The 19,854-nt window shown below is 41.5% G+C and overlaps 2 protein-coding genes across 8 annotated transcripts in view; both read left to right on the top strand.

Annotated features, from left to right (window-relative positions):
- The first annotated feature begins 524 nt into the window (after positions 1 to 524).
- On the top strand, positions 525 to 5,770 carry LOC122843527 (zinc finger protein 16-like). 3 transcript variants are annotated; one of them, XM_044138331.1, is made up of 7 exons: positions 525 to 880; positions 2,314 to 2,478; positions 2,729 to 2,881; positions 3,289 to 3,378; positions 3,511 to 3,543; positions 4,265 to 4,411; positions 4,496 to 5,770. In XM_044138331.1, the coding sequence occupies exons 1-7, from the start codon at positions 691 to 693 to the stop codon at positions 5,194 to 5,196; spliced, it is 1,479 nt and encodes a 492-aa protein (XP_043994266.1). In that variant the 5' UTR covers positions 525 to 690; the 3' UTR covers positions 5,197 to 5,770. The 3 variants fall into 3 exon arrangements, with proteins under 3 accessions (XP_043994266.1, XP_043994267.1, XP_043994265.1); XM_044138332.1 differs by having other exon boundaries at positions 527 to 880; positions 3,253 to 3,378; positions 4,301 to 4,411; positions 4,496 to 5,768; XM_044138330.1 differs by having other exon boundaries at positions 529 to 880; positions 3,253 to 3,378; positions 4,496 to 5,766.
- Positions 5,771 to 6,512: 742 nt separating this feature from the next.
- The window catches only part of LOC122843528 (serine/threonine-protein phosphatase 6 regulatory ankyrin repeat subunit A), a 29,280-nt gene continuing 15,938 nt past the window's right edge, over positions 6,513 to 19,854 (top strand). Inside the window, exon 1 of one of the 5 annotated variants that reach the window (XM_044138336.1) lies at positions 6,513 to 6,566. In XM_044138336.1, coding sequence (XP_043994271.1) covers positions 6,528 to 6,566 — 39 coding nt within the window. In that variant the 5' untranslated portion in view covers positions 6,513 to 6,527. Of the gene's footprint in view, positions 6,567 to 6,893; positions 7,096 to 14,147; positions 14,767 to 19,854 lie in introns of those variants that run through there. The other 4 variants (XM_044138337.1, XM_044138333.1, XM_044138334.1 and 1 more) reach the window with 4 other exon arrangements.

Below are 19,854 nucleotides of genomic sequence, written 5' to 3' on the forward strand. Positions count from 1 at the left end.
ACACCTTTGAGGAGTGAATCTTCTCTTGGGATCACCAGAAAGTTCCAAACGGACAGTTTCCATCACTGCTCAACATTTTTTTTATATATATATTTTATAAGGCTCTATTGCCACTGCCAGTTTTAGAAAAGAGTAAATCTTGAGAACTCTGTTTGGCTCAAATAAACTCAGTTGAACCAAAGAATTGCAAGAGTTGCTGCCCATGTCCTGGATGTGTGGTTGGCTGACTAAAGCTACAGTTCCCTATGAGTGGTTGAGATTGCATTTTTTTCCCCCTTCTACTCTTATTTTCACTTGAAGTATTAAAAAATTGTATTTTGACACAATTTCTGGAGAGCATTTGGCCAACTTTAGTACACCACAAAATGTAACTTAATGTTGGGTGTTTTTTATTAAACTGGTATATCGAACGTTTTGGTGATCGTCAGCTGCATTTTTTTTTAACTTATGGTTCTGAAAATTCTTAATATGCTGGGGAAACGACCTGAAATGTCAGTTTTCTTGAATTACTGCCTTCTCATGTTTGCGTCCAACATACTCCGGTGCGAGAGGGGGCGACATTTTAAACTGGTAAAGTAATCCGCAGATAAAAGCGGCTTGTCTGTTTGAATGCAAAGAGCGGAAATGTTCTTTGACTGGAGTAGCTTTCCTCGTGTGTCCGAAAGGTCTTAAGTGGGTAAAACTGTGAAAATGAGCCAGCTGGAGGAGCTAAAGTTGTTTGTGGCTGGGCGACTGCGAACTGCTACATCCGAAATCCTTGATGTTATCGACAAAACTATAGAAGCGTACGAGCAAGAGGTCACCCGGCTGAAGGAGGAAAACAAGCGCCACTCATCTCTGCTGGAGATTATCCTGAAGAAAAAGTTGCCAAAGAAACAAGGTCAGTCCATGCCGTATTGGTTTGAATCGCATGGTTAATGAATTCAACAGAAATTATGGTTTATTGTGTCTGCCTGTTTAATTAATCACAAACATCCCATTTCAAACAAACTGTCCACCTTATTCCCAGCCCCCATTAGACTTTGCGTGAATTATGGGTGCGATTTCCGCCTTGAATCACTTGTTTACGTTAGTAACACGCTAATCCTCTTTAGTGACGGGTTTTTGCTATGAAATACGTGGGAACACCAAGCACAGTTGTTGAGTTGTTAGTTATTGCAAGTAAACACCTGTACCTGTTTGGGGATTTTTTTAAAATAGAAATCCTAGTGCAAGCAGCGTTGAAACGAGATCACCTCTTGCATTCACTGAACCTGCGCTTCCGTGCTAAATCAGTCACAACAAAGTTCTGCCTTAGCTTAATCCAGATAAGTAGAAATAGGCCCACTGCAGGTATTACTGAGAAAGCAGGAGCAAATGGCTGAAGGCAAGACGCAACTCTGTAAAACATGAGTGGAATGTCATACAGACTGCAACAGAGTTTGAGTTTGCTGGGGATGGTGCCCTCTTTCCACATTTGATTGTTGGCCATTTTGAATAGGCGTGGTTCTCCATCCCTGGGCTTGACCACAAAAAGTCCAATATTGGAAAAGCTTTAAAAGATGGAAATAAAGAATTCAATTAACCTTTTAAATGAAATAAAAATATATATTGCCTACAATGCAATAACAGGTTTCTTTAGTTAACACTTAATCATTTGTACCAAATGAAGCATCTGCAGCTAAATAATACTTCCAAGATCATCATATGAAAAGTTTAGCCTACTGTTGGGTTTATCTGTTTACTGTTTTTTAGATTAACCTGTTAATAACTGAATAACAAAAGGTGCCAATTGGAGATTTTTCTCCATTTTGTTTTTTACAGAAATGCAATTGGGTGAAACTAAAACTAGGCGACTTGAGTTCTGGGTAGAACATGTTTACAGAAAAATGTTAAAAATCTTTGTGCACTTTTGACTTTATTTCTGCTCAGCGTATGTTCTTTAAGCAAACTGACTTTTTACATTACAATTATTTCAATTAATCGCTGCAGCCCATACATGCATCCCAAAGTCTACTCGCTTTTGTTGTTTTTTTCTAAGATATGCAGATTCAATGGCAAAATAAAATGGTAGCTTCAGATATAAAAGAAGCAGCTGCTTAAAACCTTTCTGTGTGAAGTTTCATGTTGTTCAAATATATTTTTTTGTTGTAGGTAAAAAAAAAACTTATTTGAACAAAATATCCCACAAAAAAATAAATCCTGAAAGGTTAATTACTGGTGATTAATGGAAAAGAGTGTCACACCTTCTGCTCCAGAACATACATCGAGGTGCGCTCTTCATCAGTTTCTTTTCTTTTTCTTCTTCTTCTTCTTCTCATCTCTTCTGTGCAGGTTGTCATGTAACCAACACTACAACTAAAGAGGCTGCTCCAAAGCTTGCCACTGACTGCAGTATCGCTCCAGCTGTTAAAGAAGAAAATTCCCCTTCTGGCCCATCTGCTCTAGTCTCAGGAGATAACAGCAAGACCCAAACATCTACCTTTAACGCCACTGTTGGTGAGAATTATGTTTATTTTGCCAAAAAATAAATAAATTTACAAATTTGCTGATCATAAAGTATCTTTCTTCTCCGTAAACAAACACCTTTCTAATACTTTATTACAACACATAGCTTGATTCATTTTTGGTGTGCCCTACATATGAAATGCTTATTCCACTCAATGTCTCAGGCATCAGAAATGTCTTTGTGGCACTCGTCTTTTCTTTGAGCCAATCAAATCTCTTTTTTTTTTTTCTCCTCTCCCAGGGCAACAGACTGTCTTCATCTCCAAAGAGCGCCTTCTCAGGTTTTCAACCATGGAGAACTGTTTCTTCTGTTTCAAGCAAGTGCCTGCCTCAAAGCACCACCTGATGAAAAGACATTATGACATAGCCGTCCATTTCATTCAGGATGACATTGGTAGGTTTAAACGTTACATTTGAGAACTTTGTTGAATAAAATTTCGTGCCATAATTTTTTTCAATGTCCTTGAAACATTTTGTGTAGTACTTATTGTCTGCTAGCTACTTAAGACAGCATAATGAAAAACTCATACTTTCACTGTGCATTAATATTGTTCACATCAAGCCTCATTTCCGTATAATTTTGAAAACATTTGGGGGTTTTTTAATGGAGTAACTCGCAGGCTACTTTAGGTAATAAATGATTTAATCAATGGCTCATTAGCTGACTGTGAAACGATGCATTTGTTTTATTTTTAAACTAGGTGTTTGCCACTAATCAGCAAACCTGGGTTTTTTTGTTGTTGTTTTTTTTTTCTCTATTTGCAGAAAGATTTGTGATCCCATGTATGTGTTCTGACAAAGTTCAGGAAAGAAGTCACTGGCACTGTCCGTGCTGCGAGAAGGTCCTTAATCGGAGATGCATCTTTAAAGTCCACCTATCAAAGCAACATTGTAGGTTTACTTTTAGATGCGTTTTTACTTTTGCATCAGATAGGAATACAACTAACCGTGCATAATGCTACATGTGTAATGTTTGAGACTGTTTTCATTCACTAAAAGAAAAGTGTTATTTTTGTCTTCCAGGTTATACTGTCCTGCAGACAAAACAAGTGTCAGGTCAGTATGTATGTTTCATATGCCATAAAGGACCACCAATGTCTTAATTTATTTTATTTTATTTTTTATTTTTTTATGGTCCAGAGGCATCTATTCCATCGTGGTTGTCAGATGTGGCAATGACTGATGGATTATTTTCCAACTTTGACTTTCTTTTTCTTTTCTACTGAATAGATGTACCCAAACAGCAAATTTTCATAAATTCTTTCGTGAGTAAGATTTAGGTGCTGCATAAAATGACCCACAGTTGGTGATCTCATGTTTTACTGGTAACATCTTAAGACTTTACCAGACAAATCTTCAAATTTTCTAGAATTTATTTCATTTAAATGGGGTTTGAAATTGTTCCAACTAATAGAAAAATTGGTATCGTCATTTTAATTATTTATTCTAATTCTTTTTTCTTTTTTTTTGTCTTGTCAAAAAGGAAAAAAATAAGATTATTAAACGAGTTGCTCTTTTGACTACGAACAGGACAGTGTTTACTATTTGAATTTAATCGAACAATAACATCTTTATTTTGAATATAATGAATAATGAAGGATTGTACAAATTGATTTTTGAATATTCGCATTGTTCAAAGGCGCAGCAGCCTGGTCTCTAGGTTTCTGTCATGGTGTGCATTTGTTCCCCTTTATTTTTGCTTTCTGGAAGCTAAAATCTGTTTTATCAGACACTAAGCCAAACATCCTACCATGTTTTTGTTTAAATAATAATACAGGGACTCATCGTCTGCCTTACACTGTCATGTTTGAAGAAGAATCTTCAGGCCTCGAAGACTCCGAGGAAGATGAAGAAGAGCTCAGCAGTCTGGAACAGCAGCAGGAAACGACTTCACCTCTGCTTCAAGTGAAAGAAAAAGCAGAAGGTATCAAACTAAAAGCCATGTTACATCAATGACACGGCTACATGTACAGTCCATGTAATACTTTTTTTTTCTCAATTTTCTCAGGCCAACTTCTAAATGTGGTGGAAGCCCAACATTCTGGTAGCAGTCAACCACAGCAACACTGTCTATACCTAAATCAAGACTGTGGCATGAATATCTGCTTGAACGCTCGCATCCAAGAAGGAAGGGAAGTTATTGTCGTGGAAAGTCGTCAGGATAATGGCTTTGGTAAAGTGTTTGATTCAGCTGGCAAAATGCAGCGCCCAAATGAAACCGGTGTTGTAACGAAGGGCAAATCCTGCAGCAATACCAAGGAATCTATCGCGAAATCGGCATCCTCAAGTTTAGTTGATCTCAGTCCACCAAGTAAAAAGCAAGCAAAGAATCGATTAGCGGACCTAAATCTGAGTACAGTGACAACAGAGTTATCTTCCACTCAGAACCGTGATGGGTCGTATTACTGTAAGGCATGTGGAGAAATCTTCCATTACTTCCACAAGCTAATGACGCACGTGCAGAAACACGCAGGGGACAAAATCTGTATTTGTGGGGTTTGTGGGAAAAGTTTGATGCGCAGTGAAAGTCTACACGAACACCTGCAGAACCACAACACCAAGAACGTTTGTGGGACATGTGGTAAGCGGTTTTCAAGCCAGTCTCGCTTGCAGCAGCATAAGACTTTTCATAAATCCAAGACTAAATACAAAGTCTACAATATGATCACGCCTGGATTCATGCAGGACTTTGAGAAGTCTAAAATTTGAAGATCTTGTCTGACCGAAAACCCTTAAAACTGAAATCGGTGCTAAAGGGCATGAGCTCAGACTTAAGTATTATAAGGTTGTGTATGTAGATAAGTGTTTTGTTGAGAAGATTACTTGGATTAAGATAGCTGTTTGGATTTAATGGAGAGCCAAATTGATCATTTTCAGTGAATAAACATGAATCTTTAGATTGATAATAAAAAAAAGCTTTCTTTGTCAAAATGTTAATTGGAATGTTTCTGGTAATATGTCATGTTGGTCTTAGATTTAATTCATGATTGTCTTCAAAAGGTTTTAAGCTTATCCTACTGAAACCTGCGAGAACCCTGTCAAGCATGGCTGAAATTCTCCAGGAATCAAATCTTCTGTGATTGTTGTCCTTTAGCAGCATTGTTCTCATATGTTGTTCTCTAGTGATAGAACCTATACCCAACATCCTTAATGACAGAATTGCGTTGACAATCAGTTTTTGGTTGAGACATACAACTGTGTTAAAAAATACCAATTCTGTAGGATATAGTTAATCACCTTCAGGCGTTGCTATCTATTAAACTAAGTGGTTATTGGGTATCGTAATGGTAAAAGTCATCTCATTCTCTAGTAGAAAACATTTCAAATAGTTGCCATCAGGGCCGCCAACTAAGCAGCCGCTTAGGGCCCCAGGGCCACTATGGGGCCCTCTCAGAGGGCCCCATAGTGCCCTCTGATAATTCATTTTTATTAGTAATTTCTATGTCATAATATCAAAAACACAATTTCAATATGAAGTGATTTATTTTTACAATAATATATATTTGATAATGTATGTAGATATTATTTTTTGGGATAAAAAGAAAAAAAGAAATTGCTCCTGGGGTCCCCTGGTGGCTGCGGTAGGTACTGCACGCTTCGTTGGTATGAGCTGCAATGTGCAGAGCGCATCCAAACGTCCAAAGCTCCGGTCAGAAGTTAAATAGGCAAAAGTTTTGCTGCAAGTTTTCTGCATGGTGCAGACCTTACCCGGTGGGCCGGTCTGTCAGTCAAACTTCTCACTGCAGAGCAGAAGAGGTTAGAGACTGATTTTTAAACCTTTGCTGACGAAGATAAGATTAGGGGCTAAGATGGCCTTCACGTGTAAGTATCGGCCGATCACGAGCCCCCAAAATTAAGAAAATCGGATCCCAGAAATCAACTGTGTATCAATATGTATATGATGAAAACAGCACTGCCAGAGATGCAATAAATTTATAGCAGGTGTGTGAATGATCTAATGATCATCAATGCTGATTGCAGCCAGTCCAAATTGTTAGCAGAACTAGAGGGCCCCAAAACCACATTTTGCTTAGGACCCCATGGAGGCTTGGGTAGGCCCTGGTTGCCATTCTTTCCAGGTGTGGACGCCCCATCAAATTCGGTAAAAGGTTTAGAATGGATATTAAAAAATACAAAAGTAACTTTTTCTTAATTCTACTTGCTTTAGTTGACGTGTGGACAAAGCTTTTTGTTTTTTTTAATGCGCGAGTCTTTGGAGGGTGGTGGGTTACATAGAAACACTGAGCCAGTTATGGGTGCCAACAAAAAAGCTTTTCTGTTAAAGATGTATAAGAAAAAAATTGTTATACAGTGTTGAATGAATCCCCGTCAGTCTGATGGTGCAGGCTGACGGCGGCGCGCTGTGCTGACTGGTACGTAACGTTTCAGCTCTCGGCAGCGTTCAATCATTTGTCTCCCATAAAAATGTGGCGAGTTTATTCCTGACAGGAAGAGGGGGTTAGCTACTCCGCTCCGGCATCTCTTCTCTTTCAGTTCCCTCCCTCACGGGAAGTCAATCTACAGTAACTCCCGGGCTAGTTACTGCCTCTCCTTTTTCTTAAAATTTTCATTCTGGGAAGCATGGCTGTGTTAAAGATCCAAGACCAGGTAAGCTAACATCTGGTTAGCTAACGCGAAGTCATCTGCAACTGATAAACAGAAGTTTATTTGAGTATTTTTACACAGTAATGTTCGTTCCCATCATGTCCAATCTATCAACTTTATTTATTATCCTAGTTTAATTTTATCAAAGGAACACATTTTCTTTAGTTCGTAGTGGTAAGAAGATTTATATTTAAAGATGAACGTCCAAGGGCTAAGCTAATGTTGCGCCGCTTCTATCATTAACTTTAATATCTGACATGTTAGCAGAATAGCTAGCGGTAAAAGTTAACAGCGGAATAGCAGTCCTCTTTAGACGCATGCTAACATCATGTCACCTGTTGCCTTAAATTAGCTTCTCTTTCAATGGACGTTGTTGCATATCGAGGGTTGTTTTATCTATTTGTTTCCTTGTAGTATCTATTTCTGTTGTTTGGGGTGCTGATGCACCTCTGAACACAGCTGGATGGATGTGACTAAGAGGTAACCTATCTGGCCAACCCTGTCATTTTGAAACGCATGCAAATACCTGTTATGTTACGCGTTTCTTGAGATATCTGCGCCGAGTTAGTGAGACTAATTAACTCGATTCAAAGCGGTTCCTTTGTTTGCCCCCCTCTGCAGCCCCCCCAGGAGTTTGCTTTGTCAGCTGTCTTGGTTTTTCTCCGGGCAGCTAAATGGCCAGTTGGTCACCTGTTGCTGCTTTTAAGAAAGGCTGTCAGACTGAAATAGCAGGTGAAGTTGATCCAAAACCTACAGCTGCATGACACTTAAGGCACAATCCACTGGGTCAGCAGCTGTTTACAAAGTAAGGTTCCCTAGCTCATGAAGAGATGAAGTGGTGGATTTTTCTTTATTCCCTTAATATAATAAGACTGTTAACAATTTTGAGCATAGCGATGGTAATTTGAGCGTACTCGATACATATTATGTGGTATAGCTCACTTAAAACTTTTTAATTTATTTTGAAAATAAGAAGGGCTGCTTGCATAAATGTAGCCAATGCACGCCTTTGCATGACTGAAATAATATTCAAGATTTATGAAGAAGTTTGCATAATTGCCTTTCAGGACAAAGGGTACTGTAGGGATACATTTCAACAGATTGTGTTCCAACTAATCTAAGAGACATAAAATACTGATGTTGAATAACAATAATTCAGTATCTCTGGCAAGGTAATTCCAAAAGAGTGAGTAGATAAAAACACAGCATTTGCTGTTTAATGAAGTCATAAATTATTCACCTTGTTTGCCCGGTCGGAGCTGTTATTGATTGGATTCCCGCTTATTTCCTAAATAGCTTTTATAGACCTATTTTAGTCATAACACTACTATTTTCACCCACTTGTTCATTTGCCAAATAGTTTTTAGCACATGTTGCGTAATATGCTGTACCACCATGGCTGGTTTCAAAGTTTTACAAAGGACTGTACGTTTGTTTTTGGTTTTTTTGTTTGTTTTTTTTGTTCTTCTCGGCTCTTTTAAGGAAGATTTTCATTCCTCCACATTTTCCTAATTATTTTTAAATTCTTTAATGTAATCAGGAAAAAAATTAAGAGCTGAGCAATTAAAAGAAGAATTAAACTTAAATTTTATTTTATTTTTTAAATGACAGAGTAAGGCCTGTAAGCCATGAAAGATACTTATTCTAATTAAATCACAAAATAAATTCTCTTAAAACATTTCTGTTTGTTTTGAAAGCGATTCTTTGGTACTTTCAAAAATATATTTTATGTAATTTAAAATGTGTATTTATCCACATTACAAATATCATAGCTACTTACTAATTTAAATGTTTTTATGTCTATTTTTTTATTTTTTGATACATAATAATCTTCTGTTTGGTTTTATCAGCTACAGTCAAAATGCTACATTTTCAAATTGAAAACCTTTATTTTTCCAGGATGGTATTTATATACTATAACATGCACGATTTGCAGTTCATATGTTGATGGTTAATACTTGATTAAAGTTAATGAGCTTTTTCCTTGTATTGCTGTGAATTTTGGAAAAAGATAAGATGTATAATTTCCTGTTTTGTTTTTTTGTTGATGTTTTGTTGTTTTTGTTTTTGCATTTTTTTTTTTTACCTTTGTCAGATTTAAAAGTAAATAAATCTGGAACAAAGTGTTTTTGATGTGTTTGTGGCCAGAAAAAAAACATCTAGACTTTGTTGCATTTAAAAGTCTGAAATAAAAGTATGGAAATTTCAGCCTTTGCCCAGACGACGACTGGGAAAATACAGACCTATTCTAATCACCGATTGGCGAATTAGTAATAAAAACCACATTGATCCCTGTTAGGTCATTGATTTTTGGTGTCAATCTGCTTGTGCTGAGTGTTCAGTGTCCTGAGCCGTCGAGAAGCACGCAATGAGCGGAAGACTGTGATTAGGTCCCACTTTCTATTCTTCATTGTTCTCTTGCTTGTTGACAGAGAAATGGGGACAAAAATAGTTACACAGAGGAGCTGGACGGGAGATGTTGGTGACTTTTAGAAAAATTTATACATTTTTTGGCCTCTAGAGGGCATCCTATTATTAAAAACATTAACCTCTGAATGAGAGAACAAGTTGTTGACGTTTACTAGCAAGAAGACATTTAGCACTTAGCAGACGACAGCAGTTTTGCAGTTCGTTCATCTGCAACATGAATCCTGACCAGATAAATTATTTGTACCCAACATGAATTTGTATAGAGTGCTTTTACCGAGTAGTTTTTTTTTTTTATTGTGGAGTATGTTTTGCTATATTCACACAAGTTTGTTTTTTTTGTTTGTTTTTTTACAGTACAATGATAACAAAATGTCACATTCATACATGAAGCCTAGCATGAATGGAAACAAGGAATCACAGTCTCAGGAGTGTTGGTTTAAAACAAGTGTATCCACAGAGTTAAATAAATAAATGAAAGTGTTCAGATATAATGTGGCATTTTAATGCTCTTTTTGTGCCGTTTATACCTGGAAAACAATGTTTTATATGCATTAAGTTAGTAAAGAATTCCCACTAATTATAGAGTTTGGAATTGTGGGTAAAAACCTTGAGCTGGATAATAACGAGCTTCATCATATCTAATTGGGACCTTAATTTGCTCTTCTAATCAGTGCAACCTAAGGACAAAAAGAAGTCCTGCTTAGAGTGAATGTGGAGTAAATGTTGGCGGTTCGCTTACAAGCTCTGCCGCAACACAGTATTTGCATTGTTTCTCTATGGCTCTCTCAAATAATGCTGCTGACATTAGAAGGTCCTTTTTAAATGTGTGAAGGTGCCGGTTAGTTGGATAGAGTTTGATTGTCTGTTTGCCAGCAGCCGTGTTGCTTTTGTTTCGGAGACTATGCGCACCAGCACAGACAAACACACGCTGCCCGACACGTGCTGTCTTTTGTGTTTCCGCTCTGCAATTGCATCACATGCACACACATAGTACTGCATCCTATGACAGTGTCAGAGCCGAGGTCAGTTGTGTCCATCAGACGCTCTGTTACACATGCTCTCTGTCACGTAAAGCTCCACGTGAAGTTGCTAGTGAGTCGACTGCATTTGTGTCGTCTGATAAAATGCTTGATGGAGTTTTTATATGAATCTATACTCGCAGTTTGAAGATTTATTTTATTTTTTTTTTTAAATGGGGGTTTCTAAATGGGGAGGCTGTTGGAGTTTAGGCCTGCAAAAAAACACTCCAATCCACCTCGCTCTTTCATTTGCCCCTGCTTGCGCAGTTCCTCCCTCTGAGTTAATGGGGTTGTGCGGCCTGGCAAGATTGCCCCTTTTAGGATCTGGTCTGAATGAAAAGACTGGAATACACACACACAGTCATGCACACACAGACTGGTCTTGTTAACCACCCTCACATTCCCTGGCGAAGCCTGTTTGTTCCAGTTTTATAATGAGATGGGGACTTTTGAAGCGGTGCCACTGATAAACCAAACAGGATGCCAAACCACACGTACACGAGGAACATGAGCTACTACTGGGAATGCATTGTTATTCATAAATTCAGTCATTTGAGTTCAATTTAAGTTACAGCTTTCTAAATGCCTCAAGTGTGTCCGGCTAAGGTATGAAAAGCCGTCATATCTGAGTTTATTGTACAACAACAAGTAGGCCTGTCACGATAGCAAATTTTGCTGAACGATTAATTGTCTCAAAAAACTATTGCGATAGACGATAGTATTGTTTGAAGACCTTTTTGCACTGATTTAATGGAAATGACGTAATAATGCATGCAATTTCCTGCCAAAGATAGATGCACTTTATTTTCAAAAGAACACCCAACACTGGAACTTATAAACAAAACAACCAAAAATAAAAATAAAATTGATTCTCAGTCTCCATTAACAAAAATGTACTTGAATAAAAAACGAAATAACATAAAGCCAAAGTGTAAATAAATACTGCATTCAACCAAAAGAGTGCAGATTATAAAGTGTGTTTACTATATTGCCCTTCAGTGATCATTAGATTTAAATAGAGAAGATGGGCACATCGACTACCTGATGCAATAGTTCACACTACACGTTAGTTCACACCTACATTTTCCCCTTATGACAATCTTAGAACTTTTATCGTTCTAAGATTGTCTCTTGTTATCATCCTGTAGTGTGTGGTGTGTTACGCTAGATCGTTGTGGCCCCTCCGATCTAAATCAGGGGTTTTCCCCACTGGGATCGTTACCGCAGCCTGTCGAATGTGACAGGTAGCCAATCAGAAAGCGCAGATTCTCCTCCTGCTTTCTGAGGGGAAATTACCGAGGGGAATCCCAAACAGCTGACACGGCGCAACCCGAAGTCCAGCGGACATTGGAGATGATATGTGGAAACAACATTAATGGTTATAAAACATTTTGTACAAAGAATATAGAAATGACGAGGGGAGGAGTTGGAGCAAAATCGCTACGTTGATGAACCCGGTAACTTTTCAGCTGTTCTTCGTTAACTTGACATAAATTGGTTCTAATGATTTTCATTCAGTCAGGACGTTACGCTGACACTAGAGCTGCATGCGTTGCAGGTAGATTGTAGTAAAGCATTGATTAATGCCTGGTTTTAAAATTAGTTAGCTGGACTTGTAGCCATTATGTTGTGCCCACTGTTGGACATCACACGGCACATCGAACCCGATGGAACCGTTATACCTAGGATTTCTGTCGGCTAATGTGTGATCTCAGATTTTGAAAATGGGCCGACAATCGACCGACAGCACTAAGATGGTGTCGTGTGCGCTGGACATTACACTAAGGAAATGAGGAAGGGAGGGTCGGTGGAGAGCACCGGAGTTGAGCCTTTTTTCATTTCATTCATCAACAAAAAGAGAAAAAGGCTGGAAGAGAGATAACACCGATAATTAAAATGACGTAGATAGTTTTAATTTATGTACGATTAATCGATTTTTCGTTTATCGCGACAGGCCTAATAACAAGCATTTGATCCACGCTGAATTGTCACTAAATCCATAAAACAAGGGTCAGATGAGTCATGTTTTCTGGTTGTAAAGGTTTGACCATCCATAAAGCTCAGGACACACACATACCCACACACACATTTGCGCAGCTATCTTTGCGGGGACTTTTCATTGACTTGTATTCATTTCTACAGCCTAAACCTTACCCTTACCCTAACCCTACCCATTATGTACCTAACCCTAACCAAAACTCAATTCACAAGTCCTAAATCTGACCTCTTACCCAAAAACAGTGTTTCCCCTCGAAGCAGTTGGTCCCCACAACGTAGTATGTTTCAGGATAATTGTCCCCACGAGGTATTAGAAACAAACGCACACATACAAAAACATAACGGTTGCTTAATTTAGAAATGAAAACTTGTTTACTCCTAAAAGTGTTGTTGCATTGTAAATGTGAACAAATTTTCATGCCCCTAGATCAGGGGTCTCAAACTCCAGACCTCGAGGGCCGCAGTTTTTAGATGTGCCACAGGTACAAAACACTGGAATGAAATGTCTTAATTACCTCCACGTTGTGTAGACCAGTTCTCCAGAGCCTTAATTATTCTATTCAGGTGTGGTGCAGCAGAGGCACATCTAAAAGTTGCAGGACTGCGGCCCTTGAGGACTGGAGTTTGAGACCCCTGCCCTAGATCATTGTCATATTATAACTGCAAGCCTCAGTGTATTTTAATGGGATTTTATATAATAGACCGACTCAAAGGGGTGCTAAATATTTTACAAGTGGAAATCTGAAAAGTGTGTTGTGTGTCTGTTTGCCTCCTTGCAGAGCAGTGTTTTGGGATGATGCCTCTACCAGCTTTGCACGTCGAAGAGAATTTTTCTTTTGTTTCGCTTATGTTTCTTTGCGAAATAGATCAGATTGGATTGATGCTGCCTGTGATCTGTTTTGAAGTATGGACACAATTTATGAGTAATGAACTTCGACTAGGCCATTCTGACACATAAACATGCTTTCATATACAGCAATCTTAGTTTCCTCCCTCAGTCCCAAAACATGACTGTTGGGTTAATTAGTTTCTCCAAATTGCCCTTACTTATGAGTTTGTGTGTGGTTGTTTATCTTGAGTGGCTCCAAGTTGTTCTGTGATGGACAGACGATCCTTCACCCAATAACTGCCTTTTTTACCCCCACTAATGTTCTCTAAAAAAATCCCTCTTAGGCCTTCACAGAAAAGCTGGATTGATGTTGATGACATTGCATGCAGGTGTGTAGTCATTAGGTGACTAATGAAGGCAATTGGTTGCAGTGGATTTTATTGAGGCAAATCAAAAGAAAGAGCTGAATGCCGTGCTTTTCAGAGTTTTTTTTTGCAAAATGACTTGAAAGCATATATTACTTTCTAATTATGCAATACCTTTTGTTTACTCCTCATAGTTTCCTCAAAACTACATTGAAATTTCTGTTGACATAAAAAAAGAAGAAGCAGAAAACAGGTTTCGCCCCTTACTATCCTCCGCTCCATTCGTCTTTACGTTTCTTTGTGTTCTGTAGAGCACCTGCCTGCGATTGCCTCCCTCACGTTCCCTCTGTCCTTTCATTTTCTCTGACTTTCACTCCCCTCCCCTCTCTTATGAAAGAGCTGGCTTCAGCAGTCTGACTGAACCGAGCGATGCATTCCCACTCGCACACCGGGTGCTGCTGCCCCGTGCGAGCTAATCGCTGGGTCCGTGTGTGTTCCTGGCTGCGGCTCAGCACTAAGGATCCGGAGCTTCCTGCGTGCTGCTAGGCAGCCCAGACTCATATTCTGCCGCATTCATGCCTCCTACCGCCACCATTACGCAGAGGAATTCCCTGCTGTCTCCTCGGCCGCTGCTCACAGACAGAGTGAGCGTTGGTTAGAGGGAGGGAGAGGGAGGAGAGGAAAGGAGAAGATACGGGCTGCAAAGCGACACTGACAGATAGAGGACGGAGCTGGATTTTTGTGCTGGATTGACACATGAAGATGCGCCGCGTTTGTTTATGTGGAAAGTACTTTTTGTGGCCTTTGTCACTGACCTTTGTGCTATGGGTCTGCGCACATATGTAAGAAGGAACACCGTGTATTTATGTGTGTGTGTGAGCGGCTGTTCCTGATGCGGTCGGAACGGGCGAGCCGTGTGTGTATTGTGGTGCTGGAGGAGGTGGAGGAGGACGAGCCCTGTCCTTCATCCCCACCTCCTCGGCCCAAAGCGTCTCATCGAGTCTCTGGAAGGGCTGTCGCGCAGGACGATAAGGTGAGAATGCTCAGTTTCATTTAGTTGCCAATTTATTTGTTTTTTTTTGCAGGCGCACATTTCACAGCATTAGAGGTGCGTCTGCAGTTTTATAGGCAGATAAGTGAATCTTTTAAATTCACTGATTTAAAGTATTGAATTTAAAACTTGAATACTTGTATGCCACGTTGCAGAAAACTACAATGGACTGCCAGCACCTGTCAACCAGTACAAAAATAGCACAAGTATATTCCTGGCCCATGAGAGCAACATTGGTTTCTATAGCTAATCGGGATCGCCTGGTCTTTGTAGTCCTCTTTCTCTCTGCATAAAGGACAAGGCTATTGCTGAAAGTAAGAAGAGCCTCTTTATGTTGCGCTGACATGACTGGATGTTTAGGTTTGTAGGCAATGCACGGTTGTGTATATCTAACTGTATTCAATATAGTTTGAAACATCTATAGTAATCATCTCTGCTTATAAAAGAGCTGTAAATAGTACAAATATTAGTGAGCCTTGATGTTTGACAGTTAGATTTACAGTGCTGGATTAAAGTTTAAAAAATTCAAAACAGCTTTAAAGTAGTTGCGTCTTAGACTGCAAGTAATTATTTTTTTTTATTTTTTTTTCAATTAATTTATCAAATATTCTGGTGATTAAATGCATAAAACGGCATATTCTCCAGAGTTTTTAAAGTTGTTTTTTATATAATAGAAATGAAGCCTAGGCGAAAATTCAAGCTGGGAGACAAAACACAGCCGTCACACATCAGACACTCACCACGCTCCCGCCGCAGCCAATCAGGACAGGTGCGCCGCACCGCTTCAGCCAATCGTCGTTCACGGATCCCTTCAAAGGACAAGCTTCCCCGGATCTTCTTGCTCGTCAGCCGTGCTTCGACTCTACGTATGCGCTTTCCAACCTCTCCCACATTCAGTCAGCTAGTCAGCTGCCTCCCGTCCGCCAGCATTCCCGGTCCTTCAGTCCCTAATTCAGCTCGCAGAAGCACCTTCCGATCATCTTCGCCCTCTTTCAGAACCAGATACAGGGAGTGTCCCTCACCTGCCGGCTGCGCTCCTGTCGACTCCCAGTCATTCCTCACCGATCTAACCACCCTATCAAGCCTGCATTCGGCCTCCATTGATGTCTTCCCCTCATTGATGACGCAGGCGTCCTCTGGCATCCGCCTGGTTCCCCGTTCCGGCTCACCATCGTCAGTTGCTACGGCTCACTGGCGCTGTCAACCTGCAGCCAAGCGCTGGTTGTCTCCACGATCCGCCGTGGCTCCATTGACGCACGTCGGCTCTTCCTCCTCGTCCCATCATGGACTCGATCCGTTGCCCATCTTCTCTACCAGTCCACCTCCAGGAGAAAACCGAAATCAGACCGCTACGCTCACCTCCGCGTATCTCAGCTCGCAGCTGACCCTTCAGCCTCATCAACCGGGAACTTCGTTTACGCCCATCGGGCGTTGTCTAGGTAAGACGTACCCACTCCTGATTCGCTCATTTTCATACGCATCATGTCACCGTCAGCGCACCAGTACCTTTAATTCAAGTTTATTTCGCCTCCTATTGCTGGTCAGTTGGCATCTTCAAGGTCTCGACTAGCTCAATTAGTTAGAAGAGCCGAGGTTCCCTCGGCCCCGCCATTTAATGGCGGACGCTTTTGTCAACCTCATTCCGTTATTTCCCCGCTCAGGCCGCCGTAGCCCTCTCTTTCCTCCGTTGCTTAGCTCGCTCCAAATTCTGTCAGAAGTCCCAGTCTGTATCTCAGCACATTCTGCCCTCCAGCCCAGCTGCCGCTGGTCTCCTAATCACAGCACTATATTTCTTTAAGCTCTTTTCACTAATGGAGAGGATTCTTTTAAAGCTACACATGAAACGCACCGAAAACAAACGAGTTTGGTGCACCTTTTTATTTTCAAATTCCTCTTTATTAGGGAGAGAAAAAAGAAAAAAAAAAAACGTTGGACCTGCCGCTCTCGCCTAGTTCCACACTTCTTTTGATCAGGGTCAAAGGACCTTCAGCCACGTAGTCCCAGTCGCCTGCGTCAACCTCAACCCTCTAACAGTCAGTTTCACCTGCACAGCAATCCGAACTGCACGAGCGTTCTCTTTCAAGTCATTCACTTGTGGCAATACCATCAAGACCGACGGCTTCCTTTCCTCCTCATTCATTGGTTCCGACTCCTCTCAAGGAGGCACTCACGCAGCGAATAAGCAGGCATGCGCTCTAAGAGGTCCGTGCCATCTGCACAGTCGCAGTCCAACACACGCGTCAGGATACGACTAGCCAGCGTTTTGATAAATGCACGATCTCTCACGTTTGTCACAATTGCTACGTAATCTCTGCTGGAGCTATTCGCAATGAACCACAAAGCGCACTCGCATAAACAAGCGTCGTCCTTGATAGCCTGATGGCTTATCACCAAGTCTAACCGTCGTGTGGAGGCCAAGTTTATGTAGAAAATATTCAGTTACCAAAAAAAAAAAAAAAAAAAACAAAAAAAAAAAAAAAAAAAAAAAAAAAAACGTATTCGTTTAATCAGTGATTTAATAAAAGAATTTGTTGAGGTTTAGGAAGTATTATTATATTGTATGTAGCTTAATTCATAATGTTTTAAGTGTTTTATTTTAAGTTTGTATGCCTTATAACTTCATTGACCACTTTGAAATTTATGCAAAAGAGGTGAGGAGCCTGGTGTTATAGAGGGGGAAAAAGGCGAGGTCGCTGCAGTGAGAATCGACAGAGCCGCACAGTTTTTTAACCGTAGTTCGTTCTGTGGAGGTTATTTAAGATTTGACTGCTCATGTAAAGGATAACACAAGTAACTGTAGAATAAATCTTTTTGTTTTACATCTTTACATCGGAGCGCTGTGGGAGTTTTTGTTTTTCCTCCTCAAACACACGAGTGAAATCAGCTAAATTAACCTTGTGGCAACACACGTCACCTGCGATAAAGCTTACAAAGATCTAACTTCCCTGGCATGTGGCCGTTTACCTAAAACTGTTATCGCTTGTCCCTCCCTGTCGGTTGCAAACGTAACCCAGGCTTTCCCTCTTCAAACCTGCAGCGGTGGAGACACTTTAAGGGCTCTGCGTTGTCACGTTGTACGTGTGAAGGTAGGATGTGTTCCTCACAGAAGAGTAATCAGGCGCAGGGCTGTTCGCCGTGGGGAGACAACACAGCTTACGGCCATCAAGTCGCACAGTCTGCAGGTCCCTGTCCACGCGGCTCGCGCCTAACAAGTCTATCAGACTGCAGGCCCCCGCCAACACAGCTCACGCCCAAGTCTCACAGACTGCAGGTCCCTGTCCACGCGGCTCACGCCTAACAAGTCTATCACACTGCAGGCCCCCGCCAACGTGCTCACACCCAAGCCTCACAGACTGCAGGTCCCTGTCCACGCGGCTCGCGCCTAACAAGTCTATCAGACTGCAGGCCCCCGCCAACACAGCTCACGCCCAAGCCTCACAGACTGCAGGTCCCTGTCCACGTGGCTCACGCCTAACAAGTCTATCACACCGCAGGCCCCCGCCAACGCTGCTCACGCCCAGGCCTCACAGACTGCAGGTCCCTGTCCACGCGGCTCACGCCCAACAAGTCTATCACACCGCAGGCCCCCGCCAACGCTGCTCACGCCCAAGCCTCACAGACTGTAGGTCCCTGTCCACGCGGCTCGCGCCTAACAAGTCTATCAGACTGCAGGCCCCCGCAAACGCTGCTCACGCCCAAGCCTCACAGACTGCAGGTCCCTGTCCACGCGGCTCGCGCCTAACAAGTCTATCAGACTGCAGGCCCCCGCCAATGCGGCTCACGCCCAAGTCTCACAGACCGCAACCCCGCCACGCGTCATTCTCTCGACCGACTCGCTTCAGTTCTCCACGGACGCTGCCCGTCCTCTGATTTTGGGGGCTTTAAAAGCTAAATGGTTGCCGGAAAGTGGCCTTCCTATTTTCCTCAGTCCGAATCCTCTACATTTTATGAAATATTTCCCTTTGCCGTAGCTTGCCGCCTCTGGGGCCATCCTTGGAGCAGGATGCGTTTATTAAGCGGCGCTGATAATATTACCATGGTCCAAGCATTAATAAAGGCTGCCCATCCGTTAGCTCCATTATGCCTTTCATTCGCCGCTGCACATGGCAAGCTGTCAACAACATTTCATCATCTCAGCTCAGCACGTTTCCAGTTATTACAATGCTATCGCCGACTCTCCGTCCCGTTCTAAGTTTCAGGTTTCGCTGTCCATGCCTTGCTGCCGACGCCAACCCGAGCTAACGCAAGCCTTCAAGATCTGATGCTTAATGAATGGCTCTCTCCACTCCTCTCGCTCATCACGCCACTACATAAAGTTGGTCTTCGCCCATCTACACTCTCCACATACTTTCGCCTGGCAAACTTACACCAAGTTCTGCTCTGCTATCAATCCCCTTTACCCTGGTAGTATATCCACAGTTCTCGCTTTCATCACCTTCTGTTTCGACCACACCGTTGCGTACTGTCCTACATCCGCAGTCCGTTCGCGGGCATCAGTTTTCACGTGAAGCTACAGAAACCTAGTTAATCACCTAGCCTCTTCTCGAACTCTGCTGCGAAGCTCCTTCTCAAAGGGATTGCTAAGCACAGCACCTCTATTCCCGATAGCAGAGACTGATCACACTCCTATTACCTAAGAGTCTCATCACTGCGCTCTGTTCCAGAGCTTTCTCCTCCTACACCTAAGCTCTCCTCCATGCGCTTCCTCCTAGCCTTCCATGGATTTCTTGGGCTGAGTGAGTTCACGTCTGCATCAAAAGTATTCAGTTTGTCATGAGATCTATCTATATCTGATCTAAAATTCTTCTCGGACCACTACAATCCTTCACATCAAACACACCAAAACGAAGGTTCATGTACTATCGCTATCGCACGCATGAACGTTCCGTTCTGCTCTTTTCACACCATGCTCAAATTCACATGTAAAGACATCAACTCTGCCACCAATCCAAATCTCTGTTTCTCACACCTGAATGCTTCGCCATGACTGCTAACTGGTTCACTCACCACCTCAGACTGACGTTAGCAGCTTGCGGTCTTCCACCTAGTCACTTTTCAGGCCATTCTTTT

The sequence above is a fragment of the Gambusia affinis genome, linkage group LG14 (assembly GCF_019740435.1).
Source record: "Gambusia affinis linkage group LG14, SWU_Gaff_1.0, whole genome shotgun sequence".
Lineage (NCBI taxonomy): Eukaryota > Metazoa > Chordata > Actinopteri > Cyprinodontiformes > Poeciliidae > Gambusia > Gambusia affinis.

What these genes read in the sequence shown, in the direction of transcription:
- LOC122843527 (XM_044138330.1), top strand. Translation starts at nt 691, where the DNA reads ATGAGCCAGCTGGAGGAGCTAAAGTTGTTTGTGGCTGGGCGACTGCGA. An exon ending in TTTCATTCAGGATGACATTG is followed by an intron (nt 2,882 to 3,252) that starts GTAGGTTTAAAC and finishes CTCTATTTGCAG; the next exon opens with AAAGATTTGTGATCCCATGT. An exon ending in CCACCTATCAAAGCAACATT is followed by an intron (nt 3,379 to 3,510) that starts GTAGGTTTACTT and finishes TTTGTCTTCCAG; the next exon opens with GTTATACTGTCCTGCAGACA.